Source organism: Mytilus trossulus, chromosome 7 (assembly GCF_036588685.1).
Source record: "Mytilus trossulus isolate FHL-02 chromosome 7, PNRI_Mtr1.1.1.hap1, whole genome shotgun sequence".
Classification (NCBI taxonomy): Eukaryota; Metazoa; Mollusca; class Bivalvia; order Mytilida; family Mytilidae; genus Mytilus; species Mytilus trossulus.
The window spans coordinates 189,590-215,135 of record NC_086379.1 but is presented as its reverse complement, the minus strand read 5'-3'; the positions used below and the strand labels follow the sequence as shown (position 1 = coordinate 215,135).

The following is a 25,546-nucleotide window of genomic DNA, read 5'->3' as shown; positions in this document are numbered from 1 at the left end:
TTTATAAAACCAAATTTTTTATAACAAAATGAAGTGTTTTTTGTACAAAAAAATGCATTTTACAAGTTTTAAGTCTTCCGACAGTGGTGTTTTTCCTTAATTAGGTTATGTATAAGTCTTCCGACAGTGGTGTTTTTACTTGATCAGGTTATGTATAAGTCTTCCGACAGTGGTGTTTTTACTTGATCAGGTTATTTATAAGTCTTCCGACAGTGGTGTTTTTACTTGATCAGGTTATGTATAAGTCTTCCAACAGTGGTGTTTTCATTGAACAGGTTATGTATAAGTCTTCCTACAATGGTATTTCTGGTCGATCAGGTTATTTATAAGTCTTCCGACAGTGGTGTTTTCATTGAACAGGTTATGTATAAGTCTTCCTACAATGGTATTTCTGGTCGATCAGGTTATTTATAAGTCTTCCGACAGTGGTGTTTTTCATTGATTAGGTTATGTATAAGTCTTCCGACAGTGGTGGTTTTCCTTGATTAGGTTATGTATAAGTCTTCCAACAGTGGTGTTTTCATTGAACAGGTTATGTATAAGTCTTCCGACAGTGGTGTTTTTACTTGATCAGGTTATGTATAAGTCTTCCAACAGTGGTGTTTTCATTGAACAGGTTATGTATAAGTCTTCCGACAGTGGTGTTTTTACTTGATCAGGTTATGTATAAGTCTTCCAACAGTGGTGTTTTTACTTGATCAGGTTATGTATAAGTCTTCCGACAGTGGTGTTTTTACTTGATCAGGTTATGTATAAGTCTTCCGACAGTGGTATTTTTACTTGATTAGGTTATGTATAAGTCTTCCGACAGTGGTGGTTTTCCTTGATTAGGTTATGTATAAGTCTTCCAACAGTGGTGTTTTTCATTGATCAGGTTATGTATAAGTCTTCCGACAGTGGTATTTTTCATTGATCAGGATATGTATAAGTCTTCCGACAGTGGTGTTTTTGCCGATCAGGTTATGTATAAGTCTTCCAGCAATGGTATTTCTCGTCGATCAGGTTATTTATAAGTCTGCCGACAGTGGTGTTTTTCATTGATCAGGTTATGTATAAGTCTTCAAACAGTGGTGTTTTTCATTGATCAGGTTATGTATAAGTCTTCCAACAGTGGTGTTTTTCCTTGATCAGGTTATGTATAAGTCTTCCAACAGTGGTGTTTTTCATTGATCAGGTTATGTATAAGTCTTCCGACAGTGGTGTTTTCCCTTGATCAGGTTATGTATAAGTCTTCCGACAGTGGTGTTTTTCATTGATCAGGTTATGTATAAGTCTTCCTACAATGGTATTTCTCGTCGATCAGGTTATTTATAAGTCTTCCAACAGTGGTGTTTTTCCTTGATCAGGTTATGTATAAGTCTTCCGACAGTGGTGTTTTTCCTTGATCAGGTTATGTATAAGTCTTCCGACAATGGTGTTTTTCCTTGATCAGGTTATGTATAAGTCTTCCAACAGTGGTGTTTTTCCTTGATCAGGTTATGTATAAGTCTTCCGACAGTGGTGTTTTTCATTGATCAGGTTATGTATAAGTCTTCCAACAGTGGTGTTTTCATTGTTCAGGTTATGTATAAGTCTTCCGACAGTGGTATTTTTCATTGATCAGGATATGTATAAGTCTTCCGATAGTGGTGTTTTCCTCGATCAGGTTATGTATAAGTCTTCCGACAGTATTGTATTTCCTTGATCAGGTTATGTATAAGTCTTCCAACAATGGTATTTCTCGTCGATCAGGTTATTTATAAGTCTTCCGACAGTGGTGTTTTTCATTGATCAGGTTATGTATAAAACTGACCATAATTAAAATATCTGAAAAATGTTACATTTCTGTTATCATGGTTATGTTACAGAACTAATTTATGTCTTCTCCTTTCTTTAACAAATAACACATTTTAATTTTCACAATTGAATTTCAGCAATATAAGCATTTTGGGACAGCCCATTGTGTACTGACTTTAAAAAAAATATTAAATAGAAACTCATAATGCACAAATGTGTCAGATAGCTATAAAGCAGTACCAAATTTAACATATAGCTTTCAAGTAAGTGTACAAAAAATAGTTTAAAGGCAATATCAGAAAGATAGGTCCATACAATATAGATATAAAAATACAAAATTGAAATTAGTCAAAGAATAAATTATAGGTTTGACAATTATTCAATGAAATACACAGAACAACCTAAATGTAAAAGAATGATATACATAGAACCAAAATTGGAATATACAGACCTTCACACGTATCTTTACTTTCATCCGATCCATCATTACACTCTGTAGATCCATCACAGAGGTCCGTCGTTCTAATACACTGTAAGCCATCAGCACATTTAACATGATCTGATAGGCACTGAAAATCTAAAGGAACACATTTGATTTGTTTTTTTTAAAAAGGAAATATGGTTTGTATTGATTGGACAAGACTCAACCAAGGACTAAATGACATATCAGTTAACACCTATAGGTTTACATATGGTCTTCATCAGCAAACCCAATAACGAAAAGAGGTCCTTAAATGTCCTTATGTGACTAATGTTAATGAATTCAAACTATCAAAATGATGACCCTATGTATGAACAAAACATAAAGAAAACAAATGAAATACAGCAACCATTAACAATCGTTGAATATTTGGACAGGCAACACATAATGTTATGTAGTTAAACTATTTAGTAAACACCTCCCTATCTGGTTTAGTAGAAGTGTTACTGGCCAGCAAAAAGAACAGACTTTACAAAGCATTTGAAAAGTGGTCAATTCATCTGATCACTTAGAAGCGATTTTTTTGGCGAGAACAAGGACGGACGTGGCATTTTTCATTCGCAATCAAAATCGACCGACAATTAGTACATATCTGGTAGTTCAGCATTTTAGCAAAATATTTATACACGTTAAACAATGTTATATACTGTTTATTTGAACATTGATTTGCTTTTAATAAGAAATGCTTCTTGTTTAGACCTTACTATGACTTATAATTGTGACTTTGATGGTGAGTCACATTGGCACTCAAACTACATATTCTTAAATTTGTTTGAATACAACTGTCGATAGAGTATTCAGCATTGTTTTTCTCTGTATCATTTTATGATGAAATTGTTCAACCATGTCCAAGGTTGTATCGTTCCAATTTTGTCAACAGTAATTTCTGTGATTTTTTTTATTTGAATATCATAAATATCAGATTGCTATGATTATGTTTTTATAATCCAAAGATGGTTAACAAATATAATACTACTTCAAAAATTGTATCTCAATAGAAATCAGTGCATAATCAAACGGAAGTAAATTGATAAGGTTAAAAATGTTAAATAACTAGTGGTAAATTGTTTTCAGGTGTAATATTCATGATATTACCAAATCATAGAACGTCACATCCAGTTGCATACAACAACAAGTCGAGAACAAATATTCCTTTCAATCTTTGTCATAAACATATATACACATGGAAAAAAGTATTGCAACACCTTGATTTTTTAAAACTTGAAAAATCAGTCTCTTATTTTGTATGGAATATGAAAAAATATTTGTAAAATAATATTGAAACGAAGTTAATGATAACATTAGCTTTAAAACGAACAAAAAATGTATGAAAAAAAAGGTTTTATAAAACCAAATTTTTTATAACAAAATGAAGTGTTTTTTGTGCCAAAAAATGCATTTTACAAGTTTTACTGTAGTCGAACTTGACAATATCAGACATTTCTAAATTTATCTTTAGGTGATTGTTCACATCATGGTTGATCGTTATACGCCAAAGAATTAGTACTTTGTGCGCAGCTTCCATTCAAACGGATAACAGCATCTTAACGTCTTCTGATCCCTGCCATAAGTCGACTCATTTGTTGCTTAGCTAGCAGCAACCATTCTTGACGAAGGGTATTGTTTATTTCATGACCTGTTTGAACTGGGGTGTCCTTTCGTGCACTTTACGCCCAATAGTGTCCAATATATGCTCGATATGGTTCCAATTCTGGCTACAATAGGGCCAAGAAAGTTAAACCGAATTCAATTGGAACAATGGATCTTCCTCAACGACGTTAATTTTCAACTTTGGCGAGCTCTACACTATATTGGATACGGGCATCTGTGTGTCCGTTCGTAGGCAAAGGTCCCCGAAATGGTATTATTGCACGATAACCAGAAGCGATGAGCCGATCTTAAACAGTTCTGGTTTAAAGGCTCCTGTATGGTCATTATTCCCTTTTTAGGATTGTATTGTTTGCAATGGGTTTCTTTCTGACCAACCTTCATTATGCTTAATTTTCCCTAGCAGATGTTATATGGGGTCTTCCTGACCTCGGAAGGTCTTTAACATCGTTTCTTGCCTGCTTTTTAATCTCAAAACGATTAATAGCGGAATGGAGATGACCAACAATACGTGCAATAATCACAGCGACATACCTGCTTCCCTCATGCTGGATATCTGCCATCTTGCTGCAGTTATGAGTTGTGGATGACCAATTACAAGGTGTCAATAACATAAATTTATAAACTTGGTTATTTTAAGTGCTGAAAACAATGAGGATTAAAACATCTGTTTTAGGGTTTACGAGTACAGTAGCTGCATGTGCAGATAAGAACTGATAGAGTCGATACTTATTGATTAATCTCAGGTGATATTTGAATAATGTTAAACTAGTTCTATTTCAACAAATTATTTAACAAAAAAATAAAAAAGTATTTTTTTAATTTGAATTTTAATTTGGTGTTGCAATACTTTTTTCCAGGTGTATATATTACTCTTTTTTTTTTTAAAGCAGCAGTATTGTTTTATTTTGAGTTTTTAAGAAATATTTTAGAAAACGACTCGACGATGCATGGTTACTTAAGTTGCAGATAGATTAAAAAGCGTAAAATTTTAAAAATAAACTTCGAATGATGTTTTTTTTCTGATATGCAATTAAATGTTATGTGAAAGAATTGTTTCTAAATTACTGGACATGATAAAACTTTACCCATGCAATGTATTTCTTTTCTTGAAACATTATAAATGCTGCAAATGTTTTATCTAAAAGTACAAATTTAACAAAGATCAATAAGAGAAAATCGATGGTCGTATCACACCTAATATGGGAAGCTGTATATGTTTCTTGAACCTCTTTAGTACTCTCACGTGTAACCATTTTTTTGTGATCTTAGTAAAATTTAAAAAAAAATATATATTTTGAGTGCAGTCTTGAAATCTCATTTTATGAAAACATTTTTGAAATAGGATTCTACCATGCACAAAAATTGACAGAATAAGCCACATTTAGGGTTTTAGGAGCTTATTCACTTACACAGAAGTTTTTTTATGTCCATCTCCTGAACGCGGAATAAATCTAAGTTTTACGTTAGGACTAATTGAAGCATCGTTGGAGACTGTAAACTTTTACATTCAATTTGATAGTTTATCCAGCTCGAATTACTCAATTGTTGTAACATTAATATCCTAAATGAGTGAATCTTACACCATTTTGGTCACCATTTTACAGTCATAATAAATTTAAGAAATAATTCCTTCATGTCATGCTCTATGCTCATTTTAACATGGGTAGGCATTATATTTGTCGATATTTTACACTGAGCGTTAGCGAGGTGTAAAATGTGATCAAATATAATGCCTACCCATGTTAAAATGAGCATAGAGCATGACATGAAGGAATTATTTCGATTCTAATAGGACAAATTCGGTATTTCTTTAGGTCGAAGCGAACGAAAATACCGTAAGATTGTTTGGCTGTTCCCGTGTCCTCCCCGGAGATTCTGTATATTACATTTCATATTTGATAAGTTTAAAAACTACGAGCAGACCAAATATATGTTGTTTGATAAAAATATATAATAAAAGTTTATATTAGCTGCTTAAATGTAAATATTTAAAAGGATAACGATGGAAATAACGTTAATATAAACAGTAAGTCCGTGCGCATGTGTCAAACATATTTTTTGTGCTCATTAGAACACGGCTTTGTTAACAAAGCGTAATAAGGACGTCATATTAGAATAAGAAATAACATCATGTGCACCATTTAATAGTTTAAAAGTGTTTTAAAGTTAAGGAAGTATCAGAGGTTATACGCCAGTTCGTTTTTCGATGTTCAATATCCAACCTGCTGCTATCAGTCGGTTCGGTTTTCAAAATAAAGCTGAAAATTAAAAAAAAAATACTTGATAACATTAAAAGCATGATTTTCATAGTTAAGAGGATTGATAAGACACGTAGGATATCGTTTACTGACCTGTTCAAGCTGGCATAGATTATCTTTGTCATCTTATATCAACCCTTTTTCTAAGTTGCATATTTGTCTTAATGAAATTGAGATTTTTATCCATAAAACGACTTCAAATAATTATGTACATTTTTTATATGATATTTAAAAAAAATAAAAAAACTCTAGAAATATTTATAGAAAAACATAAATTTATAGAAAGTCCAAAAAACAAAATATGTAGCACAAACCTACCTGTGACCGCTTAAATGAGAGTGATTCCCCCTGGTATTTCAATGTCCATAAAATTCAATTAATTCACATACTCTGTACATATAAAGGTTGTATTAAAATAATGTCATCTTCGATATCTACGGAAGTCAAATATTGTCACTTTTTAGCTAAAAAAGTTGTCAAAATATTAGGACAAAGGGCACAGGGCAATGTTGAGAGTCCCCTTGATCTTTCAATCTTTCTAATATTAATATGCAGACATTTAGGTAATGGATAGATACAAACATGACTAAAGGAATGTTGGTACACTTCCGGTATTCTATGTTAAAGGAGGGCCAAAAGTGCCAGTTTGATATTCCAAATAAATAGTGAAAAACTACTTGAGACCGCTTAAATGACGATGAGACCCCCTGTTCTTATAATGTCCATGAAAATTGATGAAATCAGGACAAAGGGCACAGGACTATATTGAGAGCCCCTTGGTATTTTAATCCGCCTAATATTAATTTATCAAATTTCATGGACATTAAAAAAAACAGGGGGTCTCCACGTCATTTAGGCGGTCTCAGGTAGGTTGTTGCTATATATTTATATTGAAGGGGCTCTCCGTATGTTTCTATTGGTATTTCTGAATATTTCTAGAGTGATCGGTTATGTTTTTGTTTTAAGAAATGTTATATATAAATTTTTCGATGTCATTTCATTCATAAAAATCTATAAAACATAAAGACAAATATGCATCTTACACAAGCATTGATAACGGTATATATTCGAGGACAACGAGTGTTCAAGACAACTTGCAGAGGTCATTAAACGGTTTCCTACTTACTTCTCACTCCTCTCAAACATGAAAATCATGGGTTTAATGTTATTTTAAAAATATTATAATTTGTTATGATTTTGAACTAAATTTTATGCTAAGTAATGCATGTAGCCGATTTGATATTGAATATCGAATATCGAATAACATACCGGCTGCTAATTTCACATCTATGTTTAGGGAATATACATGTATGCATGATGATTTGATAAAATCATAAAACCGAAGAAATCAATATACGCAGGTGCAAACAATTTTTTTTGGATTTATAGCATTGGTTTGTTCACAAAGCGAACGAAGCACGTCATATTATAATTAAAAGTAATACGAACATGAAGTATAATTCATTAAAAAAAAAAAAAAATCGAAAGAGAGCTTGTCCTCCTATGAAACAAAATACGAATTTTCATTTTTTTATAAGTCATGTTAATTCGTTTATTCAATGGAAAGATCAATATGAATAGCACGAAAACCTACAAAAAGATGAAATGAATTTTGCCATTACACAATTATTTTATAAATATTTACAGATTAATTATACAGATAAACATTTAACCTTCGTACCTCTACAGATATCTTCGTTTTCATCCTCCCCATTGTCAAATTTATTCCAACCATTACAGAAGTGATATCTATAAACACAGCCAATACCGTCTGAACATTATCTACATTCTCCTGGAGGAATAACGTCTGTCAACCAACCTGTTTAGATATAAAAATTATTAATTACAGCATATCTTAATGCATGACATTTTTGGTATAAATAATAAATGTCAATTTTTGGTGAAGAGACAATAACAATCATGACCAAGGAGTAAAAAAAGACTAACAAAACAAAGGACATTTACATCAACAGTTATAAATAATGAATAACAAACAACACGAACTCCACTACAAACCGGGAGTGAAGTCAGGTGCTCCGGAAGGGGAAGCACTTACTGCATCGTTTACGGCATCCGTAGAATAGATACTGTTTTACTTTGTTATCCTTTTTTTTCAGGATAGTCCTTTAAAAAGAAGTAGTCTTCTTATGATTGTCGATTAAAAAAGAGGGATGTATAAATATGAACACTAGCACATTTTATAACTAAAAGTACTTTGATATGACTTAAAGTAAAAATATTGAATTTAACGAGAAAAGCCAAACAATTGTGATGCGTAAGTAGAATGTGGATACTTAAATTTATAAAATGCTTTTAATATTATTTTGATTTAATATTAACTCTTGACTTAAAATAATTCCTTTTGTCTTGTAATCATATAATACATATTACATAGTATTACCATATAATTGAAAAGTTAAAAGGAAAGAAATTTCTCTTTTCCTAATGTGAAGAGTAGTACCTTACTGGTTTAAAAAGACGAAACAGGCTACCTCACAAATTGTACTAACTTAGTCTGTATATAAGTAATAAAAGAGGGACGAAAGATAACAAAGACGACTGCGTTGGCATCCTAAGGTAGTATTAAGACTTGACAAAATTCCTGATCCTTTGATATTATCACAGCAACCATGGGAGGTAGTTTTATCGGTGAATAACAGAGTATTTCGTAGCATATTAGCATGCGGCAATCCTTGCATTTAAATAAAAGTTGACACAAATAGTTAAGTATTGCTCCAGTTATGTGGAGCAGGATCTGCTTACCCTTCCGGAGCACCTGAGATCACCCCTAGTTTTTGGTGTGGTTCGTGTTGTTTATTCTTTAGTTTTCTATGTTGTGTCGTGTATACTATTGTTTTTCTGTTTGTCTTTTCATTTTTAGCCATGGCGTTGTCAGTTTGTTTTAGATTTACGAGTTTGACTGTCCCTTTGGTATCTTTCGTCCCTCTTTTATGGATTAGCCTTCGACCAAATACGAGTGTATTTGCAATTGAACATGAAACAGTTATGGTATGAAAATAATGATTTAAGCTTAGTCTCGCATACATATCCCTTACCTCTTATTGCAGTCAAAAACCACACAGCAAAGAAAGGATAAATTTCCATTGCCCTGTGAAAAATAATTTTATAAATGTAACATGATAAAAAATTATAGCATGCACTGTTATTTCCTTTTAAGTCTTTTTCATACATTGTATTACAATGTATATATCGACTTTATTAACATTGAAAAAGTAATCAAATCGTGATATAACTGATACATTCTGATAATGGTAATATTACGATAAAGGTAAATATTCAGTTATCCTTTAAATTTTGTTGCGACATTTTCAGAATATTACAATATATATATAAAGTTTCTAATAGAAGAGAAAACATACTTTGGACATGGTTACCAATAAAATATTTAGTTGCATACATTTTTTAAACCTAATAGATATAAGAAGATGTGGTATGAGTGTCAATGATACAACTTTACATCCAAATCACAATCTGTAAAAGAGAACCAGTATAGGTCAAAGTACGGTTTTTAAAATGGAGCCTTGGTTCACCCCGAACAGAAATCTATAAAGGGCTCTTCAATGACTAGTGTAAAACCATTCAAACGGGATAACCAACGCATTGATATAGATAAAAAAAAAAGGAGAATTGAGATACAGTTATAAACCAAATCAACAAACGACAACTACCGAACATTATAATCCTGACAGAAGACAGGTGAAATTAAATGCAGCGGGTTTACATTTTTTATACATACATGAGGCTGACTTCATGCAGGAACTTCTTAGGAAGAAAGATAAGAAGTTAGCAATATCCTTTAACTCTACTTTCCGCTATAAAGATGACGTTCTTTCACTAAACAATTCAAAATTTGGTGACTATGTGGATCGCATCTTTCCCATCGAATTGGAGATAAAGGATACTACAGATACAGTTGAGTCGGCTTCATATCTTGACTTACATATAGAAATTGACAATGAGGGTCGGTTGAAGACAAAACTTTACGACAAAAAAGATGATGTCAGCTTTCCAATTGTGAACTTTTCATTTCTAAGTAGCAACATTCCAGCAGCACCTGCATACGGGGTATTCATCTCCCAATTGATACGATATTCCTGTGCTTGCGTTTCCTATCATGATTTTCTTGATAGAGGCTTACTGCTCACAAGGAAGCTATTAAACCAAGAGTTCCAAATGGTGAAGTCGAAATCATCCCTTCGTAAATTTTACGGACGCCATCACCAGTTGGTTGACCGTTATGGAATACTAGTAACCCTTTCACAAATGATATCGGATATGTTCCTAACGTCGTAACTACAATCCCCTTCCCTTTCATGAATTTGACCTACCGAATTAGACTATTTACCGGACTTGTAATCACACAAGCAACACGACGGGTGCCGCATGTCGAGCATGATCTGCTTACCCTTCCGGAGCACATGAGATCACCCCTAGTTTTTGGTGGGGTTCGTGTTGTTTATTCTTTAGTTTTCAATGTTGTGTCATTGTACTATTGTTTGTCTGTTTGTCTTTTTCATTTTTAGCCATGTCAGTTTGTTTTAGATTTACGAGTTTGACTGTCCCTTTGGTATCTTTCGTCCCTCTTCTATACAGAAGAATTACATTTATATTATGTAATACAATCGGTTCCATATAAGGCAAAATTGTGTAACACTTTTGAAAGAAAAGTAGAAGTTAGCCAGCTTATTGATTTTTGTAAATGCTTCACACAGAATATATTTAGATATTAATTACAGTTTGCTTAACATCCAGACTTATAATACAAAAAAAAAAAATGACATAGATAATTCAACTTTATTTATTACTAATATTGGACAATGCTGTTGATTAAAAAATACTCCATTTCAGGCACCTTTGTTTTCCAAATATGTCATATTACCAATAATTGATAAGTTCCAGGTCAACGGGTTCAAACAGAAAGCTTTTTAAAGCAGTGAAAAATGTGCATCTTATAATCGGTACGACTTTATCAGATAATACGCATAGTTAAATACTTTAATTCAGTCACGGACCCGCGATATCACGGATGTGTTTTAGTAGAAGTAAAGAATAAGCAACACTTATCCCACTAAAAACTAAGTGTGATCCCAGGTGCTACGAAAGGGTAAACGTATTTTGCTCCACACGTGGCTCCCGTCGTGTTGTTCATGTTATAACATATCCGGGAAATAATCTATTTCAATAGGTCACATTCATGAAAGGGATATAGTTACGACGTAAGGAATACATGTATATCTGATATCATATGTGAAACGGTTATTCCAATACGATTAACCAACTCGTGATGGCGTCCGTAAAATTTACGAAGTGATAATTTTGACTTCACAATTTAGAACTCTTGGTTTAATAGCTTCCTTGTGAGAAACAACCCTCTATCAAGAAAATCCTGGAAGGAAATACAAGCACGGGAACATCGTATCAATTTAGATATATGTATACCTCGTATGCAGGTGCTGCTGGAATATTGCTACTTAAAAATAGAAAGTTCACAATTGGAAAGATGAAATCATCTCTTTTGTCGAAAAGTTTTGTTTTGAACCGACCCTCATTGTCAATTTCTAATAAGTCAATATTATGAGACCGACTTAAATGTATCTTTTGTATCCTTTATTTCTTGTTTGACGGGATAGATGCGTTCAACATTTTCTTTAATTTGCATTTAAATTTTTAAGTGAAAAAACATCATCTATATTGCGAGTTAATGTAGAGTTAAAGGATATTGCTAACTTCTTATCTTTTTGCCTGAGAAGTTTATGTATGAACAAGAAACAAGTCGACAAGAAGAGGGACACAATTGTTCCAATTGGAATGACAGTCTGTTGAAAACCACTTCCTCTGATCTTGATAATGTTAGGTTCAGAGATTTTTTGTTTGACTTCGAGTGATTTTTTACAAGGTATGTAATTGTGCATGGTGAAGGCTGTAATTGTATAAGGTGTTTGTTGGAAGCTTAAATCATCCGATGTCTGAAGTCAATGTGTTCCATGAATAGAATAAAACTATAAAAATATTCCTTCAGACACTTCTGTTATTGTAATTAAATTCATTCTTTTCTTTTATTTTCGCTAATGTGCCATATCTATATGACCGTTATCGAATGTCTTTATGTTCGTCCTAATTACTACAATACCGTCCAAGCTCATCCGAATGTGAACTCTGCGTTATATTTACTACAACGGGTCTACACTAGCATGTATATTTCTCATAATTTAAATTCCGTAAACTTTTTAGAGTTAATTGGCCTTTTTTAATTTTAAATTAATTTGACTTCTGGTGGAGTGCATGATTCATATATCCTTTTTTTAGTGTCTAGATGCAGTTCAATAGTTCATTTCATATTGATAAACACATTTCATTATATTTTTTAAAAACTGCCAAAATGACGTATACTTCACATTACGCTAATAAGTTATAATGGTATAATTTCATTCATACAGTGTTACTGAACATAATACACATGTTGATAAAGTTGATTGCATCTATTCTTCAATATGATGCAGTTCAATAGTTCATTTCATATTGATAAACACATTTCATTATATGTTTTAAAAACTGCCAAAATGACGTATACTTCACATTACGCTAATAAGTTATAATGGTATAATTTCATTCATACAGTGTTACTGAACATAATAAACATGTTGATAAAGTTGATTGCATCTATTCTTCAAATATGAATGAGATGGCATATCCATAAACATGAAAATTTATATCATTAGAAGACACAAAACTGTTCACCTATATTTCACTGTGTCTAAACCACACCGGCAAAATTTGTTCGGACTCGATGGTATCTAACATCCAGGACAATGGCGGAACATCAATAGACAGAAAAAAGGTTTCTTTTTATTTTATTATTATTTTATGATATCGAAGAATATATATTATATATACAACTATTTTCAATTGTGATATGCAATATTTTCTACAACCGTTTTATCTTAATGGAGAAATAAGTAAATATGCACGTCAAAATGACGAATTGAGTGAACCTTGCCTCAAAGTTGTATAATTTCTCGTTAAAACTCATTTTTAATACCGAAGTTAATTATTAGTTATAATGTAATGCGATTATGTTTTTTTTTTTACCAAACCGGGTTATGCATAATGAAATATATGACAAAAACGGGTGATAATCATTGACAAAACCGGCAATTTCACATCCAATTTTTTATGGAAATATTCTTTATAAAGCACAAAAATGTCAGTATTCTCCTCAGAAACTAACAAAACCTTTAAATATACTTATTAAAAGAGGATACAGTTACGATACTGTTGTCAGGTCATTAAAGATTGCATATTTTGGCTTTAACATTGATTCACTGATAGGGTCTTAGCATCGGAACTAAACACATTTGTTTCTAAAAAACAGTTGTTGGCATGACAAGGGTTATGTTCTTCTCATATATTTTATGATAGTATGGTACTTAACCCCTAACGGGAGGGATTGTACCTGATATTCATATGATGAAGACATAATCTTTCAATCAGTTTAATTGAGGTCTGGAGCTGGCATGTCAGTTAACTGCTAGTAGTCTGTTGTTTTTTTAATGTATTATTGTCATTTTATTTATTTTCTTTTGTTACATCTTTTGACATCGGACTAGGACTTCTATTGAACTGAATTTTAATGTGCGTATTGTTATTCTTTTACTTTTCTACATTGGCTAGAGGTATAGGGGGAGGGTTGAGATCTCATAAACATGTTTAACCCCGCTGCAATTTTGCGCCTGTCCCAAGTCAGGAGCCTCTGGCCTTTGTTAGTCTTGTATGATTTTAAATTTTAGTTTCTTGTGTATTATTCGGAGTTTAGTATGACGTCCATTATCACTGTACTATTATGCATATTTTTAGGGGCCAGCTGAAGGACACCTACGGTGCGGGAATTCTCGCTACATTGAAGACCCATTGGTTGCCTTCGGCTGTTGTTTGCTCTATGGTTGGGTGGTTGTCGCTTTGACATATTCACCATTTCCTTTCTCAATTTTAAGTTCCATTTTGACATGACCTGTTTCTTTCGTTCCATACTCAGAAATACAAGCATTGAGATGTTCATAATGACAAGTTTTGCAATATCCGTGTCAGTATCTTCCCGTACCTTTTTTCCGTACAATGTGAACAATTTAACGAGAAATTAAACAATTTCGAGGCAAGGTTCACTCAATTCGTCATTTTGACGTGCATTTTCCCTTTTTTCTTCATCTAGAACGGTTGTAGAAATAAAGGCAACAGTAGTATACCGCTGTTCAAAACTCATAAGGAGAACAACGATACAACACCGAAACGGACCAAGCAACAGACAAAACACCACGAGAATAACAAATAAAACATCAAAACCAAATACAAGAATTTGAAAATATTGCATATCAAAATAGAAAAAAAAGATGTATATGTATTTATCGGACCGCAGATGAATTACCACGTTGTCATTGGTTAAACGCCGTCACGTGGTGACCCCCTATAAGACCAATGGGGTAAGTAAGTTTCATATGGGGTTCATGACGCGTTAATGGCGACGTCATCTATAAATTTTGTTGTGTGTCAATGTTTATTTTTCAACAAAATGCCGCAGAAAAGACCAGCGTCCGATAAATTAGTTATACGGTTAACTACGGACCCCCTACGGATCCATTGAGGGTGAAAAAAATTCACAGGGGACTTGGCCTCCGGCCTCACTTCCTATGGATTTTACTAACCCTCTATGGAATCGTATGGGCTCAGTAGCGAACCATATAACTTATAACATATTCTTCGATATCATTTAGAAAAGAATACAATAAGGAGAAACCTATCTTTTTTCTGTCTATTGATATTCAGTCATTGTGCCGAATGTTACATACCATCGAGTTCAAAAAAAAATCCCGATGTGGTTTAGACACAGTGTGTTTTGATAATCATAAAACCATAACATATTCACTTGTAATAATCGACACAATTGGTATCATAATAAGATTGGGGTTTGAGGATTGTCAATACGACGAGTTTACGACGGAATTTAGTGACAAATGCAGTGTTGTTTAACAACTTTGTACAATAGTTTTCTATGCATTTGTTTGGTTTTTTGTATGTGGATATTATTATTTTTTCTATCATTCTCTATTTTTCTTGAACGTATGAATTCAACTGTCACGACTCTCTCTGTTGGATTTTCAAATCTTGTTTACAAAAAAAAAAATCAATTGTATTTCTGAAAATCAATTAACATAGCTATTTTTGTATTTTATTTATCAGTATATTAGCAAGCAAATTTAAAAGTTTTAAACAAAAAACAATAATACAGGAACATTAAAGATTGCAGAAAAATATGTAACATTTAACAAGTGCACATGTTTACACATACATAACTGAATTTCGACACTTATCTTAATAAACGAGAACAATGCTGATTCAATTTCAAAATCATAATTGTCTTTGAAGTTCGATCGGATAAAAATAGTGATTGCACACAAATGTTTTTTTTTTTTATTTCGACCTCTAGCAAAGGAGGCAGCATTGGCCATAACTGTGCATAAACTATAATTTGGATAACAAAAAGACCCAAATTACGCTACAAAAAAGGACGTTAAGAAACCTTTAAATTATCCTATATAAATTTTCATAGTTCACATAGATTATTTTTTACCTTGAGTGTTTTTGTTCTCAAAAAGGACAAACAAACTATAAACATTGTGTTGAATTTCAACTGCTGTTCATATTGTCACGAAGACCTGTTAGCAGTGACTGGTAACGTCGATGACAAGACGATACAAATAAACATGATTGCAATTAAAGAAGTCCATGAAATATTTCATATTTTGATTATTAAATGATAACATCTAAAACAAGATTTGAACACACTAAATTGTCATCCTAACTATTTACAAATACCACAAAAGGCGTGATGTTCACATCACATAAGTCTTTTTTTTTTTAAATGTTTTGATATATGACTAAAGCGAGATGTTTTTACGTCAAATCAAATCAGACTTCTTTCTATGTAAGCCACGGCAATTTAATGGATCCTTCTGGACCTGAAAATATAAATTAAGAAGAACATATTTCAATGTCTAATCAATATATTATAAAACTATCAGCCTTTTTTAGATGAAAAAGGGGTCTTATGTTTTGACTAATTCTTGCATTTTGATGAAACGTTGTACAAGTATACTACAACGAAACATTATTCCTGATCAATTGAAAACTGAATTAAGAAGTCTTAAAAAATCTACAATCAACACCACATTTATAAATGGACAAAAGATACATATTCCAAACAACGGTCTTCTCTTTCGTTTATGGACACTACATCGCGTATCAATATTTGACATTAATGGTATACAAACGTGTTTTTTTTTGTCATGTACACAAATAAAAAGTTGTGAGAAATTTAGTCAAGAACAAGCAACATCTCAAAAAGTATGAGAACCAGTTGATACATGTTTGTATTGTTTACTTTGAACATTGCCAACATATGTTAATAAATCAAGTGTAAATAATAATACAGACTATTCATTTTATTTTATGAGGCAGAAACCTATCAAACTTGACAAATCAAAACTCGTTTTTTTATATAGACAAGACCGTTAGTTTTCCTGTAAGAATGGTTTGATCGTTCCCATTAAACCCAAAAGAAAACAGTATGTAAATGAGGTCGATATGTGACAAATCTGTCCCTTTTAACATATCTAAAGTCAATAAGTTTATTTTAAGACATGCAAAGCATAGTGTAGTTTAAAAATACTCAAGTTAATATCATTATGCAAACATGTGTTCAAGTTAAATATCTTACGATTAAAGCAGTTATTGTGACTTTCATCCGCTCTGTTATCACATTCTGATTGGTTATTGCAGAACCAACTATCATATATGCATTGTGGGTCATTTTCGGAGCATCTAGACATCCCAGTTGGACAAGTTCTGTCTGTGAAAAATATTGTAAAAATATTTTAATATACAATACATATACATCATGCAATTGCAGTTCCAGTAATTCCAAATATATTGACGGCCCAAGATCCTATGTTATAACAGGACACCTTATTATTGCCCATGAGCGAGAACTAAAATTATTCCTCATTTAATAACCTGCATATTGTCTCCGATTCACACCTTGCCATATGCACGAAATTAATAAAACGAAAACGAAAACAGCTAACAAAAAACCCTTAGCTTCTTTTTTTTATCTTAAGTATGAATGAAGTTGATATTCGTATTCAACGTTTAAAAACATACCCTATTTCTCCTAACAACAACTATAATAGCTCGATTTCTGGTATGAAATATAGGCAAAAGAAATCGCCATGAAAATTCATTTTTTCCGGCTTGAATTTCCTCTCCCTTTTTAGCAGTCTCTCCTTTTATATTTGAAATTATTCAAGAGATGGTAGAACTTATTAACCATTACATAACACAGAACTGGTCTCTTTTGATTTGAGGGCATATGTTTTCTAGATTTTGACCTTTCTTTAATCTTCGTATGTACACGTCTAGTAAACAATCATATAACACTCAAAATTACATTTTTTTAAACCGGAAGTTATGACTGATTTTCCTTTATTTCAACGAAAGTGTATAAAACCATATATTTTTAAAAACAGCTTACGACGCATTTAGTCCTCGACATTTAGGTCAAGTCATATGCAATATTGACGTTCTAGACTTCGACCTTTCCTTTAACTTCGTATGATAAAGTTGTAGGACTTTGGCATTATGTTGCTAGCCATATGTCCTTGACAATTTCTACTGGAAATCACCTTGAGAAAACCAAGTGGACGCCAAGTGTTATACCCTTTTATGTCAAAGTACTAACATCACATATGTTTTTAATTAATGTCTAGTAAGCTATCAGATTATAACATTTTTCAAACCGGAAATACTAAATAATCTCCCTTTATTTCAAACTCTATTGTATAGACACCATGTATTTTAAAAATAAGCTTACATAAAGCTATCAGTTGGCACTGAAAGTTACATTTCAAACCAAAGTTCATTTTTTTCCTTATCATAGGGTGAAAAGATGATTTAACCAGCTGATCGTGATCTGTTTTTGTTCTATTTGAGCTAGTTTTTGTATTCTTGACACATCCCCCGTCTCTATGTTTTCCACTTGTACTTAACTCGGTAAATTATGGTCTTCTATATAAATATATCTAATTAACTGTGCATTTGTATTCAGATATCGCAGATCAAATTTATTCTTTAAAAAAGGATTTTCCTTTTTGAATTCTCCTCGGAGCTCAGTATTTTTGTGTTTTTACTTTTTATTCGTTCATGGTGTTATCATACGTTTTTTGATTTAGTTAAGTCTGCCAATTGATATTTTATCGTGTGTTTTCCTATGTTGTGATGTTATGCCATTGTTTCAGAAAAAAGGGAGAAGGTTTTGATCCATTAAAACGTTTAATCCCGCTGCAAATGTTTGCACCTGTCCTAAGTCAGGAATCTGGTGTACAGTAGTTGTCGTTTGTTTATGGAATATATACGTGTTTCTCGTTTCTCGTTTTGTTTATATAGATTAGACCGTTGGTTTTCCCGTTTGAATTGTTTTACACTAGTAATTTTGGGGCCCTTTATAGCTTGTTGTTCGGTGTGAGCAAAGGCTCCGTGTTGAAGGCCGTACATTAACCTATAATGGTTTACTTTTTAAATTGTTACTTGGATGGAGAGTTGTCTCATTGGCAGTCACACCACATCTTCCTATATCTATCTATATATTTTCTGCATGCTCTATAACCGTCAATGCAAATAATCTGTAAATTAATCATAACATTAAAGACACATTTCACAATTGACAAACGAAGCTTACACTCGTTGTAAGAAAACAAAGGTATACAGAAAATACAAAATATAAAGCAAACAAATCAAATTAACCCAAATAATAGAAAAAAATGGAACGAAATATTTGCAATGAAATGGTTAGCAATTGCAACTGTTACCTGCGTTTTATTGTGTTGTAATGGCATAATGATAGTTGAATACAGTTACATCATACATATATATTAAATTGACAACACTATGTAATATAATCAAACAGAAATTAAACAACAGTTGTTTAGAGAACAATGAAAGGTCTTTCTAACCGGAACAATATTTTTGACAAGGAAAAAAAATAAAATCCAGTTTAACATGTCATTTCCTCCTACAAAATATAAGTTATTGTATACTGGTTCCTAAATATCTGCTTTCTATACACTATTTTGTGACATAACAGAGATAACTTGTTACTTCAGCTTAGACAAATATTATATTTGCTTTTGATTAATAGTTTACTTGACACTGATTTTAATAATACATGGTTCTATATATGTTTAAATAATATTTACAAAACATAGCTACATGTACTTCAAGTTTACAAAGGTCTTATGCAATAGAACCCATCCTTTTTTTTTATGTATATGTCGTGTACAAGTTGCAATTATGTACAGGTTATAACATCTACAAAAATATTGTAACTGTTATAATTTTTACAATGCTATAATACAAGTTATTACATGTACAAAAGTACCTCGTACATGTAATAAACTGTACACAATATTGCTTAAAAATGGTTTTAACTTGTACTAAAATATGTTTATTATTCATGTTATTACAATTAAAGCATGCCATTAACTTCAGTTGTATTTTTATGGTCCATTCATGTTAAGATGATATCTTTTCGATACGGTTAATGACCAGATACCTAGTTTTTATTATAACTCAATACCTTATGGTGGTATATATGGAAGTCAAAATTAAAAATGACAGAATTTGTTCATACTATGTAGTATATATTGTAATATGATATAAACAAATATATAAAAAAAAATTATAAGTTGTGACAACACGACACATTTTGTATGGATTATACAAGGAGAAAATATGATTATATGATTAGATGATAAATAAAGGCAACTGAACAGTTACAGTAGTATACCGCAGTTCAAAACTCATAAATCCATTGACGAAACACAAAATCGGGCTAAAATAAATGATATAATTGTAAAATAAAATAGGAAAAGACAGCTTTTGGTAAATGCTTTGGTAATATCAATAGAAAAGATAGGATCACTGGGCGAATTCTTTCGAATGTGAATGAACATAGCGGCTATAAAATTCTAACTAAAGTAGGATTAACAAAGGGATACTTCAGAAAAAATTAGGGTTATGTTTTTGTAAATCAACTTTAAATATTTTTGATTTGTATCAATGAGTGTGAGAGATAGTGCGTAAGCTATGATTGAGTGGAGGGCAATGTTTTGTGCATCCTCAATGTTAGAAAGGCAGTTGTAAGTCTTGTAGAAGTAGCTGTGGAAGATATAAAGTTTTGTCTTTTCTGTGTGTGTTACATTGGAAAGTAAATAATCCACCTTCTTTTGCTTCTGATTATTGTTCTTTATTTTTGAATCAATTTCAATTATGCATGTCTATCCTGCTTTATTATCAGTTTTGAAATTTTGTAAAGGTGAATACCATTTTTAAGCAATATTTTGTAAAGGTTATAACATATACGAGGTACTTTTGTACATGTATGATATCGGATATGTTCCTCACGTCGTAACTACAATTCCCTCCCCTTTCATGAATGTGACCTACCGAATTTTACTATTTACCGGATTTGTTATCACATAAGCAACACGACAGGTGCCACATGCGGAGCAGGATCTGCTTACCGTTCCGGAGCACATGCGATCACCCCTAGTTTTTGGTCGAGTTCGTGTTGTTTATTCTTTAGTTTTCTATGTTGTGTCATGTGTACTTTTGTTTTTCTGTTTGTCTTTATCATTTGTAGTTTTTGCATTGTCAGTTTGTTTAAGATTTATGAGTTTGACAGTCCCTTTGGGATCTTTTGTCCCTCTTTTATCTTCTTCAAAACTTTAGCATTGTAAAAATTATAACATGTACAATCTTTTGTACATGTTATAATTTGTACAAAATTGCAACAGGTACACGACATAAACATATAGAATAAAGGCAAAGAAAGGTCAAAATCTAGATCGTCAAATTCATGTGTGACCTTGTAAAATCCATTGTCATAAACCAGGGACCTCAATTCGAAAGTCTCTAGGTCTTTATTATATTTTTGATTTTGAGTTATATCGCCATACACGTAATTTAAAATATAATCAGGATTAGTGCGACACGGAACATATTATCGGGAGATATCTCTTACAAAACACAGTATTTGGTTAAGCGGTGTCAGTATAACCGGAAGAAAAGTTACCATATACTATAATTCGCAAAGTGCTTTACATGAACTCTCGTTTTAAATTGAATATTTATATGAACTCTCGTTTTGAATATTATATAAACTCTCGTTTTAAGGTAGCACAATACAAAGATTTTTTTACTTCCAATCACTAACATTTGAAATGCTGTAACTTTCTTATGAATGCATAGAAAATAATAAAAGAGGTACATATAGATAGGTAAAAGATTAATCTTTGAAATGAATGTAATATTTTTATTATGCAATCATTATGTAATCAATTATTATTTAATAAGTGGCAAAATCGGGGTAAGGTCACTTGAATGAATTTAGCTCTTTCATCTCTTTAACTATACAGAAAATTTTAATGAAATCTTAATCAACACATCATGGGCTTCAAAAGGGTGTCTCAGATTGTCTCTATGGTTTTCTATTCTCTCATAAATCTCCAATTAGTGAAACATCCTAACCACATAAAAGAAGATAATGTTTAATAAGGTGTAAAATTTGTTCTATACATTCTATCTGAAATCTGAGACACCCTTTTGTAGATAATGGCCATAGGAACAACATATAATAAAATCAAGCATCTAGGAATACCTATGCAGAAGCTAATTTCATTTGAAAGTGGAAATTTGGTGAAAAATATTTTAGACACCGTTAACATTATAATTGGTTACATAATTGTTGCATAATGCTAACATTGCATTAATTTGAAAGAGTAATCTGTTAGCTATACAAAACTACCACTTTTATAAATTTTCAAGCATTATTAAGAAAGTTACAGCATTTTAAAACTTGGTAGTTGGAGTTATAAAATCTTTGTATTGTGCTACCTTAAATCGAATATTTCCCATTTTAGTCTTAAGTTGAATATTCTTGTTTAAAATGTTCCTGTTTTCTTAAATATAATGTGTCTTATTTCAAATGTTCCTGTTTTCTTAAATATAATGTGTCCTATTTCAAATGTCCAAGGAGATTATAGAATTACAATTTTTACAACTTAATCTGTCAAAAGTGCTAAACTTACACTCAACTTCAAAAGAGGCAATTTTCGCTAATTTATAAAGTTAAGCCGTAGGACAATGTTCAGCTTATTATTACATAAGATTGGACTATTATATATATATTTAATGATAACCTTTATAATGTTTTAATACCCTTATCTAAGACTTTCTTTATGTTTTGCATGTTTTGTAAACTGTTGCTGGGGCAGTCTTCCCCTAGCTTTCGAACTGTAAATTTGTGTTAATAAATTTGTATATATTTTTATACGGTTTTGCATTTAAAGCAGCCATAGTGTCAATTATAGACCTAAAAACTTTAATGTTACCCGTGTCGAAGTTCACGGACTTATGCCAGAATTCACGGGGGTTATAATCTCCACTGCAACCTTCAACATGATCATAAATGAAGTAATCAGGGATCTCAACTGGAAAAGCGCATTAGTTTATGTGGACGACATTCTAATTTACAGTAGGAACTTTGAAGAACACCTTTGCCACTTATCAGCCCTATTTGATAAACTAATCGAAGCCAACCTTAAATTAAACCGTCGAAGTGTTAATTCGCATTTAAAGAGGTCCAGTATTTAGGCCATATTATTACCAAAGCAGGCATAGCAGTAGATCCAGAGAAAACGACATCTGTACATTCCTTTGCAGCGCCGAAAAATGTCAAAGAAGTACGTATGTTTCTTGGACTATGCAATTATTACAGAAAGTTCATTCACAATTACTCCAAAATTACTTCTCCGCTCAATCAACTGCTACACAAAGATCAACAATTCCATTGGACAGACGAATGTCAACGATCGCTCGAAATGCTCAAGACAAAACTTACTTCAGCTCCTATTCTAGTATTTCCGGACTTCAATAAAGAGTTTATTTTACATACTGACGCAAGTGGTACTGCAATAGGATATGTTCTAGGTCTACATGACAAAGACAAGAAACTCCGAGTTATTGCGTATGGCGGACGCATGCTACGAAAACCAGAACACAGATGGGACGTTAAAGACAGAGAGTGCCTCGCACTAGTTGTAGCTATCAAACAGTTCCACGTTTATTTGGCAAACAGCAAATTTCATGTTTATACTGACCATATAGCTTAGCAATTTCTTCATCGTATTAAAGAGAGTACTGGACGTTTATCAAGATGGTCCATGTATATTCAAACACACAATTTTGAAGTTCACTATCAACCAGGAAAAGATAACGTTTGCGCTGACTTCCTCTCCATAATTCAGCACCCCGAGAACCAGTGTCAGCGTCGACTCAGTATAGACGAAATCGAGGCTACATATACAGCAACCGATCAATCCAGTAAAGAAACCAATCAACAGATGTACAACGAATATCAACGTCAGTCGTCCAGCCAGTCAAGTTACCAGACTCAGACGAATCAAAACATGAATCAGTATCAGCAATTAAGGCAATCACTGAAGCAGATAATCGTTATCGTAATGCGGATCAATTACTCATGATCATCGAAACCACAAAGCTTACACAGGAAAGAATCCAAGCCGCTCAAAATGAAGACGAAGAAGAAGGACAAATGCTACATTACATTGTACAAAACACGTTACCCCCAAGACAAAACGAAACCTGATGTAATAGTCCGAGAATCAAATCACTACGTTGTTTCTAATGGAATACTGTTTCACCACTATTATCCTAGAGGGAAAGGACACTTATCAGATAGGATCATTAAACAACTTGTTGTACCAAAGTCATTACAAGACGATGTACTCTTATCGAACCATGATGCAATTATTGCAGCGCACCCCGGTATTGACAGAACTTACAACATCCGAATGAAGTATTACTGGAAGAGAATGTACTCAGACATTACAGATTATGTGAAAACCTGTATTGCATGTCAACAAGGAAAGACTAATCCACACTCTAAGAGAGCACCCTTACAGCCTCTTCCGGCAACTGGAGTATTTTAAAGAATACACATGGACCTTCTTTTAAATTTACCACATTCATCAGGGGTCTGTTGTTCAACTTGTCGTTAGTGCTGAAGCGTCGTTAAAATTTCTTAATCATTCGATTAAATTTAATTATATGATTAGTGTGTTGTTCAACTTGTCGTTCATTTTAACGCTGCGTTAAAAATGCTAAAACTGTTGTTAAACTTAATCAACCTCTTTGAGGTGTATTAAATTTTAATCATATGATTAAAGCATCCAAGATGGCTGCAGTACCAATGCAAAAATAAGTTTATCCTTGAAATATGAGATGTTTAAGATATATTTAGCTCCTGGAAAGAGATTTCAGCTATGAAAGAGCTTTAATATTTGAAAGAAACACAATATATTTGCTAGGAGTTGAGTTGACACATAAATTGGCAAGAGATTTGACAAGATGGGGCGAAGGATCGGACGCACTCATTAATTGGTAATTTGATAACAGAATGAAACTGCACTTTTCGGCAGATTTCCGTTTGTTGATTGCAACGACGGCCACATTATTATGCGGAATCATTCAATAAAATATTACGCAAAACAGCTTTATAAATAATAAATGTTACCATAGCATTAATGTACAGGCCATAGGTGATTTTGGAAGCAAGTCTTTGCTAATTTCCCCATTTTTCGAAGTTCAAATAATAGCACATTCTCTGGTAGCGCCCTTGACCTAACAGTTTACGCAGGTAAATTCTAACGGGTCAATTCGTCCCACAGATAGCTCGGACCTTACGGTTTTTATCTTTACACGGGAGTTTTTAAACATTATTTATTTTCCATTTACTATCAAAACTTATGTTTGACGAGGACCCAAATAATGGACGGATCCAGCCTTTTGGGGGAAAAGGGGGGTGGGGGGGGGGGGGGGTCCAACAGTGCTTAGGTTAAAAGGATTGTTTCAACTATATGTTTTCTTTCAAAGGCTTTGATTGTCAAATAAAAAGGGGTTCAGACCCCAGATACCACCTCCTGAACGTCCACTCTAATTATTTATTATGAAAATGTTCTACCGCAAGTGTTTTATGTTAGTGATTTAGTAAAAAAAGTAATGAGTCAATGATATGTCTCATATTTCTCAACTGACGTGTAATATACAAACTCAAGCACCTGTTATCAAGAATCTGGAAAATCTCATTTGATTTTTCGAGTGTCAGAGATATTTCAAAAGAAGCAACTCACCCCCGTTGGGAAAGAGGGAGAATTTCACATACTAGTGCCGGTCATTCAAATAATTTGGATTATTGCAAAACATAATATTATGT

General features: G+C 32.5%; 1 protein-coding gene across 1 annotated transcript in view; it reads right to left on the bottom strand.

Moving 5' to 3' along the window:
- Window positions 1-16,119: 16,119 nt before the first annotated feature.
- The window catches only part of LOC134726073 (low-density lipoprotein receptor-related protein 2-like), a 106,488-nt gene continuing 97,061 nt past the window's right edge, over window positions 16,120-25,546 (bottom strand). The window contains exons 22-23 of the mRNA XM_063590470.1: window positions 16,916-17,047; window positions 16,120-16,157 (exon numbers count right to left, since the gene is read on the bottom strand). Coding sequence (XP_063446540.1) covers window positions 16,120-16,157; window positions 16,916-17,047 — 170 coding nt within the window. The remainder of the gene's footprint in view (window positions 16,158-16,915; window positions 17,048-25,546) is intronic.